The following is a 12,900-nucleotide window of genomic DNA, read 5'->3' as shown; positions in this document are numbered from 1 at the left end:
CGACCTTTTCCTTCAAGCCAATGATCAATATTTTTTGCTTGAGACAAGCATTTGGTGTACGAAACTTTTGAAGGTTGTTTCACTGAAGGATTTGGAAAATTCAGCTTTTGAGGAACATAATCAACATTTGAATTTTGACGAAATTTCTGAGCACAACTTCCATCAAATTTGTTTGTGACAGTTCTTTTCAAAATATTTCTTTGTTGAAAATTTTTCTTTTGACTTGAAAAATGATTTTCAACATTTTGATTTTGAAATTTCTTTGAAAAATGATGATCTTTTGTCAAAAATGATGTTTTCAGATCTTTTGAAATCTTGTGTTGAGTGAAATTTTTTCCTTTTGTCTGAATAAGATGAAAATGTAGTCTTATTTTTAACAAATTGAGTTTTTAGCATTTTAGATGTTTTCATTTTCAAATCATTTTGAGTTTTTTGTGACTCAATTGTTTGCCAAAAAACACTTCTTTCTTGCTTTCCTTTTTGAAATTTTATTATCTTTCGAAAATTTGTCAATTTATTCTTTGAATTCTTTTGAATTTTATTTGACAAAATTTTCATTTTCCTCAACCTTTTGTATTAAAACCTCATACACTACTTTTGATTTCTTAACTTATTTTCTTTGAGATTTTTGTCTTTGAAAAACATACGAGTTCTTTGTTAGATTATTTTCGATAGTGCTTTGGTTGGAAAAGAATCATTCGTCAGTGGTTTTCTTGTTGTCTTCTTCAATCAATTTCTTGAACTCAGGTTTAATATTCTCAATGTTTCCAGTAGTAACAAACACTTGATTTGAAAATATCACATCATCAGTGCACTTAAAATTTGGATAAACCGCTATGTTGGTTTCCAAATAATGTGCTCCTTTCTCAAACAACACTTTTTCGAACTTTTTAGTTTCTCCATACACTTGGTCCACAACTTTTCGTGGAATTTCATTTTCTTAGTCATTTTCATCATCACTGTTAATAGTTTGACTGTGTCGTACATCAACGACACCAGGATTACAACTTTCGAAGTTGAAGGTTTGTCAGTGTCAATCTCAACTTTCGGATCCTTAACAATTTCTTTTCCTTTAGATTTTGATGTGACATTAATGACAGATAACTGTGAACAATCAACATCCTCAAACTCACTAATTTCACTAATATTATCAGAATCATCTTCAATATCAACAAAATTAGTTTGTAAGTCAGATGTCGAATTCTCAGTCTTTTTCAAAATTTTAAATTGTTCAGATTTGGTCAAGGTTTTGTTAACAATATCAACCAATTCATTCGAATCAAGACATTCATCTATTTTTACTGAGCCATATGCATATCTGTCATATGGAATTTCATCAAATTCAACAATTATTTTCTCACAATAATAAGAAATTTTATCAACCTTCTCTCTCTCAAAAGATAGAAAACGTAATAACTTTATATGTTGTTCTTTGCTAATGTCACTAGAATGTTGCAAAGCTGTAAATTTTCCATAAAGTCTCTTTGTAGAATTACAGTAGATATTTCATTGTGCTAATAAGAGTTTTACATCGCCCAAAAGAGAGTCTTTATCACACATAATGTTTGTGATTTGTAATTCTAAACATTCTATCTTAGTGATTTTCGAATCAAGCTTCTTTTGTATGTCTAAAAATTGTAAGCTCAGTTTCTTAGCCTCGTTACTAGCAGACACAACAATTGAATCGAAATAAGTAACAGTGTCATCAAAAGCAACAATTTAATCGTTATATGTATTTAAAGGAATATTAAAAGATTTGAGAATATAACGTACCTTCATAGTCAACGGAGACTTGTCAGCGGATTTGGATACGAAGCATCTTCCTATGACCTATTCGTTAGAATCATATTCGTATTTTGCATACAGAGAACCATGCGTCCGATTACGCATTTCATCATCGTCTGATCCCGAAGACCAAATCTGATACACACCTTCTTCCTCCCGTTCTCCTTTAGCAACCAACGACATGCCTTTTGCTTTTGCTTTAACCTCCTTCAACTTCTCCGAATAATACGCCTCATCCTTTACCTTGTTCTTCTTCTCCTCTTTCTTACGAAGCATACAATCATTCACAAGATGATTGGCCCTTTTGCAATAGTGACAATCTATTCCACAATCTCCTTTCAATTTCTTCTCTCTCTTCACCTCAATAACTTTCATTTCCTTCTTTTCTGTCTTCTTCTTCTCCTCACCACCAGCCTTGATCAGAAAATTTCCTCTTCCTTCACTTTGCCTTGTCTTCGAATTAAATGGTTTCTTAAAGAACTTTTTGACTTTGTTGTTGGAGTAAAATGCAATTGCTTCATCGTCGGAATTCATTAAAAGTCCTTCTTCAACATCAGAATCACCACTTTCAACAGTTTATTTTTCAGTAACTTTCGAGACCAGAGCCAAAGGATGAAAGGACCACCTATAGTAAGCTTCGAATCCTCAACCATCTCATTGTCCTCACTTTCGTGAGTTTTGAGTTGATTATACAAATCATTCAATGAAGATGTATCGAAACTTTGCTGATTTCTAACCATCATACTCACGCTTCTGCACTCTTTTCGGAATCCCATGGCAAACATAAGATTGAATTCCATTGTGGAACGAGTGATACCATATCGATTGCATCGATATATCAGCTCGTTGAAGCGATCATAGTAGACTTCGATTGTTTCATTTTCCTTCTGTCGAAATTCCTTCAACTCCACCAAACATTGCTTCACTGAGTTAATTTTCGTTCTTTCGCTTCCTTGTTACTTTTCTTTAAGAGTGTTCCATATCTCCTTCGTACTTTTACAACCACGAACATAGTTGTAAACAACTGGTGGCAATGCACCTCTCAGCTCCCTCAGACATCGTTTCTCATGTCTCTTCATTTTGTCAGCACGTTCATCGACAGCAGCAGTTGAATTTGACGAACCAATGTTTTGATCATTTGCAGGAGGTTGTGTTGTTCCAGAGATGCAACTCCATCTCAGCTCCCTCAGACATCGTTTCTCATGTCTCTTCATTCTGTCAGCACGTTCATCAACAGCAGCAGTTGAATTTGACGAACCAATGATTTGATCATTTGCAGGAGGTTGTGTTGTTCTAGAGATGCAACTCCATAATTCTTCATCTAGACCGTTTAGATAATCCTCCATTTTGTCAGCCCATTGATCGTAATATTCAGGAATCAGAATTGGAATTTTTGTAGAAGATCCTAAGAGATGCGAAAAAGAAGTAATAGTGTTCATATTAAAATTCACCACTGTTGTACGGATTGAAATTTTAAGAAAGTTTGAAGACATTTGATTTTGACTGAATGAATTTAACAGAATTTCAAGAACAAACACTCGATTAAGCAGATTCAATGCAGAATCAAAACAAAACTCAAGATCCTTGATGATTTTCTGAATCTAATTGTGTAGAAACTTTTTAATCAAATTTTTCGATTCAAATACAACAGATTCAATCAGAAAATTAGATCGTAGTTTTGAATCCTGCTCTGATACCAATTGAAGAATCGTTAATCAAGTAAATGTGAATCAAATCAGAGTGAATACGATATGAAAGAACACGAGATGTAAATATGATCATGTTTCAGCTCTATTGTACTTTCACAGTTTTACACAGTTTTACAAAGAGTACAATTATGTAAAGACTTCTTATCTAACTCTAAGTAAAGTTCATATTTATAGGAAACAAGAAAGTATAAAAAAATACTAAGACATTTCATTTAAGCTTCGTACAAACAGACGTCTTAGTAAATACATTACAAGTACACGAAGGGTATGGTCTTCGACTCATTACAAAATGTCTTCGACCCTAACAATGAGCTTTATGGCAATATATATTTCGGAAACCTACATGTAGTGAAGTTGGAGAATTATACATGGCACATCAAGTTGGACATGGTTTGCAAGGAATCCTAGGGGCATCGATTGTATCCACTGGGTTTGGGAAAAAATTGTCAAAATCTGTGGAAAGGTCAATGCATATGAGGTGATTATGGAGTGATGACGTTCATACTCGAATCCATTGTGTCACAAGATCAATGGCTTTCTCAAGCTTACTTTGGTGTTGCCGAGTCCAGCAATGACATATCATTTTCAATGATTCGACATTCTTTAATGATACTTTTATAAGAGAAGCACAATGTGCTCGATTTGTAGTGAATGGAAAACAATACAAGTATGAGTATTACATTATTAACGAAAAACATATATTGTTGAAGACAACTAGAAATCGATACGAAAAGGATATCAAACGTATGTTTGGAGTCCTTAAAAGGAAATGTCACATAATGAGACATTCGGTACAATCATATCATCTAGAAAATTTATGTAGGGTTTTGTGCATTTGTATCATATTAAATAATATGGTAATTGAAGAAAATTAAATGTTAGAATACTTGTATGAGTTGTATCTAGAATCCACACGATGTATTTCATCGACATCCACAATTTATACTCGGTAGTGACCAAATGGCTAGGGTTTTAGAAACACACAATCCGGAAACACACACCAATTTTTGGTAATATTTGATGTAGAATTTATAATACACTCAAAATGCTACCGAGGATGAAGATGAATAGTAGGTTTTTCTAGTTTTTTGTTTTCTTTTTAATGTTTTTGTATTTTTTTTAATTAAATTAAATGATTTTATTTTAATTTATGCTTATTTGTTTTTAGTAAATAAGAGGTGGAAATTATTGTTGCTATTTGCTAGTTAAGCGGTCGATATTTTCTAGAATAAATGGTGGAAAAATAGTGATGATGTTGTGTTGAGTGACAAAAAAAAATTGTTTTGTGTCCCCATACCTTTTTGGCGATAATGTTCTATCCCCATTGTTTCAATTTCATTGATTTGTGAACTCTCTACTATTATATTCAAACAATTATAATAATTAATGAGAACATTCGGAGACAAAAAAAATTACTCAATACTAGTAATTAACCACATACCTTCATCATGTAATCAAGTTTCTATGTTTTTAACCATTTGGGTTGTGGTGACTTGGTAAGGTATGTGGAAGATATGATGGATAACCTATTGACTCATGTTCAAATCCTAGCACCACTTAGCCCTTGTGGCCATGGAGGTTCGCCTGCAGTGACTCCAGGGCATGAGGCAAAGCTTTATGTTTGCAACGGGGGATTAGTCGGTGCGCGAAAGCTGACCCATAAACCCTCGTTAGGGAAGTTCCCTTTCCAAAAAAAAGTTTCTATTTTCATTAGATATGATTTAAGATGACATCTTTATACCAACATGTAACAACACAATAGATAATATTGAATCGCCAATACAACAAAATATATCCACATTAATCAAATAGTTATATTTAATCTTAAAGAACAGGAGCGATATATATATATATATATATATATATATATATATATATATATATATATATATATATATATATATATATATATCACTACTAGAAACATGACTTTTAGAGACGGACGAATCCATCGCAAATCCATCGCTAAAGATCATTTGTGACGGATCAACTACAGACTTACTCCATAGCCAATTAAAGGGTGGCTAATGACTTAGCAAGGGATTTAGCAACGGTGTAGTTTTTTGTTGCGACGAGCTTAGCGACAAAATAGCCATCGCAAAATGGCACTTAATACTGCAATTTAGGACATTGGCGACAAAACCTAACAACAATATTCCGTCACTAATCCCTCGCAAACCTCTATATCAGTTTTTTTCAATGCCTCGCTAATCCCTTGCAAATTTTAGATGTGATTTCTTCTCTTTCCGTCAGTGATCTGTCACAAATTTAAGATGTGAATTTTTTTTCCATAGCTATTCCCTTGCAAATAAATAATACCAGATTTTCATTTGTTGTGAATCTAAAAAAAATATACCAAAAAATCAAATAATTAAATAATCCAAAACAAATATTCACATTTAAATACAAAAAACATCCACTAATTATACATTCACAAACCAAACTTTAACATTAAAATCCTAAAAGAATCTAACTATCAGCATTTACCAAAACGTTCATAAACATCAAATATCAAAGTTCAACGTTGATTGTTATTTGATTTTAAAGTATAATGTACCATAATTCTAAATTTCCTCTCATATTTTGCATTTATGCACACATGTTCTTCGTTGCTTTGATATCTTGTGTCCAAAAGAATGATCAGAATGGAATTGGATTCCAATTCCTGTTCAATCCCATGGAATTAGGAGAACCAATTTCCATTTAGTTTTTCTAGCAATGGAAAAAGATTGGGTTGCATGATGTCTTCCTGCTTTTTGCTATATTTAATGTCTTTGTTGGAAGCAATGCTTTTCTGTTAATGAAAAAGAGATTAGTGTCTACTCATTTGAAACCAAATATGGGACCGGAATGGAATTAAATTCCGATTCCAACCAAAAAGTAAATGTTAATACATGTTGATGAAAAAAAATATGATGTTTGCAAATTGCTTGTTAGAAATTGTAATCTCATAACGACCATCATCCAGACCAAAATTAACAGTAGATATTTTTAATTAGTAAAAAAGTTAAAGACTAACCTTCATGGTCTATAGGTCTTTCCACAGGCCTTTGCTTGGACGGAATGGAATGGACAAAGGAATGGAATGAACTAGGTAATGAAATGGATCTAACCATCATTCCAAACACTACTTAAGAGAAAATAAATAAAGTAAATCCAAATACAATTTATTGATTAGAGCCATAAGACTTTAGGACTTCTTCCTTACATTATTCCCCTGATCCCTTCCTGTATGATTAAAATAATCATTAAAAAAGATAAAATAATTTAAAGATAAAGTTACATTATTGAAGAGCAGTCAAACCTTGGTCAACACATAGAGAACTCACTATGGGATTTTAGTACTTCAAGATAACGCCTGCAAAATATATATTAAAGTTTTTAATGTTTTAAATCATATATTTTTTATTTACTGAAGAAATATATAAATTTAAAGAAAAAGTTTAATTATCTGTGTGATTTTTTCTGGAATGCACATGGACCAAATAATCGACTTTTCAACAACATGTGAAGTGATTTTTTCTTTGTTAGTAACTCCTTTCTTTCCTGCCAGCACACTAGTTTTTACCAGTCAAATTTCTCATCATCTTCTTCTTCTGTAGATTGAATAGAGACCTAACTACCACTTCAAACAATTAATAAATTAGAAACTTTACAGACTAAAAAATTATTGTTTATAAACACATAAAAAAAAGAACAAGATAATAAATTTCAAGAATAAAGTACCAGAAGTAGCTCATTTTCTAACATATATTTGAAGCAAGAGCTATATATATATATATATATATATATATATATATATATATATATATATATATATATATATATATATATATATATGACTTATGTTAGTATTTAATTAGTATTTGGTGATAACTTAAAGCAAAATGACAATCTAACACCACCTTGAGCTAATCGCCAATTAACAATTGGTAAAGGAGACAAAAAGTAGTCATCTCCATGAACAAAATCATTCCCAACTCCTTTGTATGCCCAACTACATGTTGCTTTTATTCCTTCACTTGCATATCTGTTGAAAGTAATCAAATTTATAAAAAAAAATGTTCATTTGTAATTGTTTTTTGCATCTATGTATTATATACGGTTTCACATACAAGTTGGGACAAGTATTCTGATTTCTGATGCACTTCTCCCCTGTTGGAACTTGATATGCCCATTCTTTTTGCCAAACAAAATGTATAAAAATACTAATTAAAATCCCAAAAAAAAACTTTCTAATTCTTAAACAAGTCATGTAAAGTAAATATGTAAAATACCATTATGTTGGTCTAAATAGCTTTAACTAGATTTTCAACATCAGAATTATAGAATATTTCTTCTGCAGTCTCAGTTATGCTGTCATCCCAAACCTGTATAACGTATTGTATGTATTTTTAATCATTAGTTTAACAAGAAATCTTAATTTAGATTACATATGAACATTGATCATGTTCCCTTCTCTATCAGAAGTGAATCCTACATGTAGTGACAGTAACAAGGGCAATTTAGTCTTTTAACTTGTTAGATAATAAAGTGAAATTCGTTACTATCACATACATGAGGAATATCTCCCATGAAATAAGAAAGAAAGAGCAGTGATTTTATGAGATTATCTGCAAATATTTCATAATGTTTTTCATCTTCAAAGTTGATAAAATCTAGAAACAAAGAATTAGATGACTAAATTTTGTAAATTTAATTACACTGAGATGTTTGTTTGCCAAAGTCGAGTACATGAGTGGTGTAGTTGTTAATTTCTTCGATGACACATCTTCCGGCCACTCCATGTATTGTTGTCGTTTTGAAATTGAGCCCCTTGTCAAATGCCTACACCCGGTACCAATCAATATCATACAATTTCATCTGCGAGAGCTTTAAATTGTAATAGCAAAAACAAAATGTATGTAAGCACCAAGAAAACCCTAGGAAAACCAAAATTAACGAGTTGAGGAAGGCAGAGCTTAGAAAAATGAGTTCTGATTTGATCTAAAATGAAAGAGAAGTAAGAGAGCTACATGAATATGGAACTTACAGACAACTAGAAACCAGAATAGGAAGGTTTACGATAACTGATGAATGACGACTCAACGAGGAAAGCAAATGGACCGAGAGGAAAGAAAGCGAGGATGTGATTTATAAGGTTTTCCTGTAATTTTCAAGTATACTTCAAAGAGGGACGCGCAGGTAGACGGTGGTGGAGGTGATTTTCCGGGCGGAGGAGGAATTTAAGTCGACAGAGGTCGATTAGGTCTTTTGGAGAAAATTGTTTAGAGTTTAGGAATGAAAATAAAAGCATGGAAGGAAAAGAAAACGAGGGAAAGAAAAGTGGGGAATGAAAAAAAAGGGAGGCGTCCATTTTCTGTGATCGGTGATTGGCGAGGGATTAATAAAAAAAAGGGTGTGTGATTTTTAATAGTCCGTCGTTGTTCCATCACTAAATTTTTTTAATTTGCGACCGATTGGGGAAGTGCCCGTTTTTGTCGATAAATTCTTGCAGTTGAGTCGTTAATCCCTCGATAATACATCTATAAAAGTCTATAAGTATTTTGGTCGAAATATTTATGTGTGCAGTCGTTGATCCCTCTGTAAGCCGTCACTAATTAGCTACATACAAAATCCGTAGCTGATTCCGTCGCTAAAGGTCATGTTTTAGTGTGTATATATATATATATATATATATATATATATATATATATATATATATATATATATATATATATATATATATATATAAAGAACTCTTGCACAGCATTCTTTAAATATTTCCCTTCGAAGAACAAGTAGTACCCTTGAAAATTCAGAAAATGACTTCGTTGCCTTTTTTCCTTCAATACTGGCGTGTCCAAGTTTTCTACTTTGTCAGTTTTACTAGCGAACGACATATTTTCCAGTTCAAATTAAACCTTGAACTCTTGAAGTAATAACTAATAAATATAACACTAATAAATAATTATTTTAATTAAAAAAACAAATAATAATAATAATAACAATAATAATAATAATAATAATAGTTAACGGATTTTTATCTTTTAAATCAAGATTGGATATATAATTCAACAATATATCCAAAGTCCATTAGGCTGAAGAGTGTGGGCGCGGTCTCAGACCGCAGTTGGTGTCATGTTGACCAAGAACGCCGCCCTCAAACCGCGGTCTGGTGCAGTCTTGATCGCAGTGCAGCTAGGAAATACTGCGGTTTTTGATTGGTCATTGGGTTTTGACTACTTTTGACCGTTGAATGACCTTTGTGGTTAATTTCTTTTTTTGTTCTTTTTAAAAATAAAAAAAAATAAAAAAAATAAAAAAAAAACTTTACTACACACATATATATATTACCAATCTACACAACATTTTACCATATCTCTACTACTTTTATTTATTTATTTATTTATTTATTTTTTTGAAAAATATCATCTTCTAAACGACCCAGCAAAGAAAAAAATACCAGTCATAAATACCAACATCCCACTACCTTCATTTAATCAACCGATTTTCTCACCTCCGTATTACCACTATGACGGTATGTTTCCGTATTTTCCACAATGACCAGCGCAACCACAACCACAAACAATACCACTACCACAATCCGACCAGGATTTTAATCAATTTGATTTTTTATCTCAACCTGAGTTTGTTCAACAAACACAAACACAACCAGAAACGGTCGTTTCATATTCTGAACCAGAATTCGTTACAGAAACTCAGCCCACTCGAGCAACAACTAAAAGAAAAGAGAAGGCGGAGGCTAGATGTTGGGAACCTTCAGAAGCGTTAGTGTTGGTACAATCTTGGATCGATATTTCAGAAGATGCTAGTGTTGGAAAAGACCAAAAGCATGATCGCTTTTGGATTCGCGTTTTACACAGGTTCAACAAAAAAATAAATCGTGGAGAATATCATTCAAAACATCAAGTGTACTCCAAATGGGGGAAGATGAACAAGGAAGTCATGCTGTTTAATGACTTGTGGAACAACATGAAACGTCAATGGAAAAGTGGAGAAAACGATGAAGTGATTTTGAAGAAAGCGTTGAAAGTGTATCAAAAATAAAATATGAAGGCTTTCAAGTTTCTTGAAGTTTGGAATTTTTTGAAAGATAACAGCAAATGGTTGAGTAGCAAAACATCAGACGGGCATATTAACAGTGGATGAAAACGCAGCAGAAGATCTGAGTCTGACCACACTACATTAGATGCTCGTGTTCAAATTGATCTGAACGAAGATAAACCTGTGCCGGTTTCACCACCTTCCCGACCAATGGGAAGAGACAAATCAAAAGCAAAGGCAAAGGCAAAGCGTCAGATTCAGATGATTTGAAAGAAATGGAATCCGATATGAAGGGTATAAAAGATAGAATTGACAAGATTTGAAAATTGCTTCTGAAATAGAGCTTTGGAAACAAGGGGAGTACTAGTGATGAACACGTCGAATATGATCGCGGCCGAGCTTAAAGTGGTTTTGGCGATGAATGAGGAAGTGAAAAATCGTTACATCAATTGTGGCTAATTTCTAGTTTTTTTTCAAGTTTTTAATCGTTTCGTGTGTGTGTATTTTTTTTTTTAAGTTGTAGGTTTTATGTTTCTACTTTGTTTTTCTAAATTTTTAGTTTTTTTTTTAAGTTAAGTAATGTATGGTATTTGTATTTTTAATTAATGAAATATTATCTTTTTAAAATTATGTTTTTTTATTAAATAAATAAGTTTTATTAAATTAAAATAGTAAAAAAAAATAACAAAAAAAATGTGGCAAGAAACCACACTTATATGTTATAATTTGACATGACGCTTATATGGTGGAAGAGAAAGTACGGTTTTAACGGCACCACTTCTTCCAACCTTATATTATGAGGATTGATGTGTCCTATTTATTTGTACATGTAACTATAAATTTGGAGAACGTATGATCTAGAACACCAAATATTGACATTTGGAATGTGTGGAATGAATGATGAAATCGTGGCATGTGACATTGACTAACACATGATTCACATGCACGACTGGAGAACAAAATCAATATTAGCTTTGTTTAATTGATATCTTATCATTGCACGTTGAGATTGCTGTGGCCTTGCTTTGACTTTTTTATAATAATTTGCTTTATAATGAAATTTCAACATTGGTTCGTATGGTTTTAAAAAGGTAATCTTTAGGGTAATTAGCATTGCGCCGATAGTTTATATTGTTTCAAAATAAAATACAGTTATTTGTTTTGGTTAACTCTATTGAAAACTATATGCACACTTACCCAATTCGAAATAAGAAAACTATAACGATTAAAATTATGAAAAATATATTATGTTTATTATAACAAAATAATTATATTCTATAAATATATACATGGTACTAGAAATATATAAATTCTTATTATTAATTTATAGTTAATAGTCATCAAGTTATTTTTTATTAATATCGAGTTATTTTTTAAATGTTATTAACCTTGACTCATGTAGCTTTCTGTCAATGCGGTAATGAGGTTGAAACTACTGATCATGTTCTGGTCAGTCATAGAATGGATTCTCATATGCTGTAACATCCCGATTGCAAACCTAAGATCTAGTTCAGTCCATGATGTGCTTGATTTCTAATCTAACTGGAAAAATTATTCAAAAGAAAAAAGAAAAGACTTTTAGGAATTTGTTACGGGGTTATTAGAAGCATATGGATATTATCATGTCAACAACTTACAGGGGAGACAAAAAAAAGATTAAAATGAGTTTTAAATTGGGTGGAATGATGTAATTGCCTCTTAGTGGGACTGTAATTTGTTTTTTATTTTACTTTTTTTTTTCCTTGTCATACTTTTTGTATCTCGTTTTTGACTAGCTTCTTGGTGGGTTTGGTCTTTTATTAATACATTTTTTTGTCGGTTTAAATAAAAGAAAAATGTGTTAGGTCTGTCGATATATATATATATATATATATATATATATATATATATATATATATATATATATATATATATATATATATATATATATATATAAGTTTTAAATGGAAATTAGAACATTAACAAAGTATATTAAAATAATAAACTTTAATAATAAAAGTAACAACAAAGTTAAGTTTTAATTAGAAACTAGAAAGGTTCAGCCCCGCATCCGAATCGATAAATATGACAGATGTAGAAAGTGCAAGAATGAAAAGTCTGGGTTTTGCCCCGAACCGATTTTTTCATGTTTTTATGAAAAAAAAAATATATAAAAATTTTGACAGCAATGATCAGAAGTATCAAAACGGATAAAGAATTAAACGGATAGGAATTAGCAAATTTTTAGAAAGGGATCCAGGTTGTCAAACCGTTAAAGTTTTGTAGCAAAACTTTATATATTAAAAGGTTCCTAAAAAGTGTTAAAATATTGATTGCAAGGACCAAAAATGTTAAAATAAGTAAAAAATAAGGAGCAAAA

The 12,900-nt window shown here is 31.6% G+C and overlaps 1 protein-coding gene across 1 annotated transcript; it reads left to right on the top strand.

The window, feature by feature from the left end:
• Positions 1-10,008: 10,008 nt before the first annotated feature.
• Positions 10,009-10,544, top strand: LOC145040487 (uncharacterized). Its single transcript, XM_078988404.1, has 2 exons — positions 10,009-10,014; positions 10,125-10,544. The coding sequence occupies exons 1-2, from the start codon at positions 10,009-10,011 to the stop codon at positions 10,542-10,544; spliced, it is 426 nt and encodes a 141-aa protein (XP_078844530.1).
• Positions 10,545-12,900: the final 2,356 nt, after the last annotated feature.

The sequence above is a fragment of the Lactuca saligna genome, chromosome 4, assembly GCF_052625555.1.
Source record: "Lactuca saligna cultivar CGN05327 chromosome 4, ASM5262555v1, whole genome shotgun sequence".
Lineage (NCBI taxonomy): Eukaryota > Viridiplantae > Streptophyta > Magnoliopsida > Asterales > Asteraceae > Lactuca > Lactuca saligna.
This window is presented reverse-complemented; position numbering and strand designations above follow the sequence as displayed.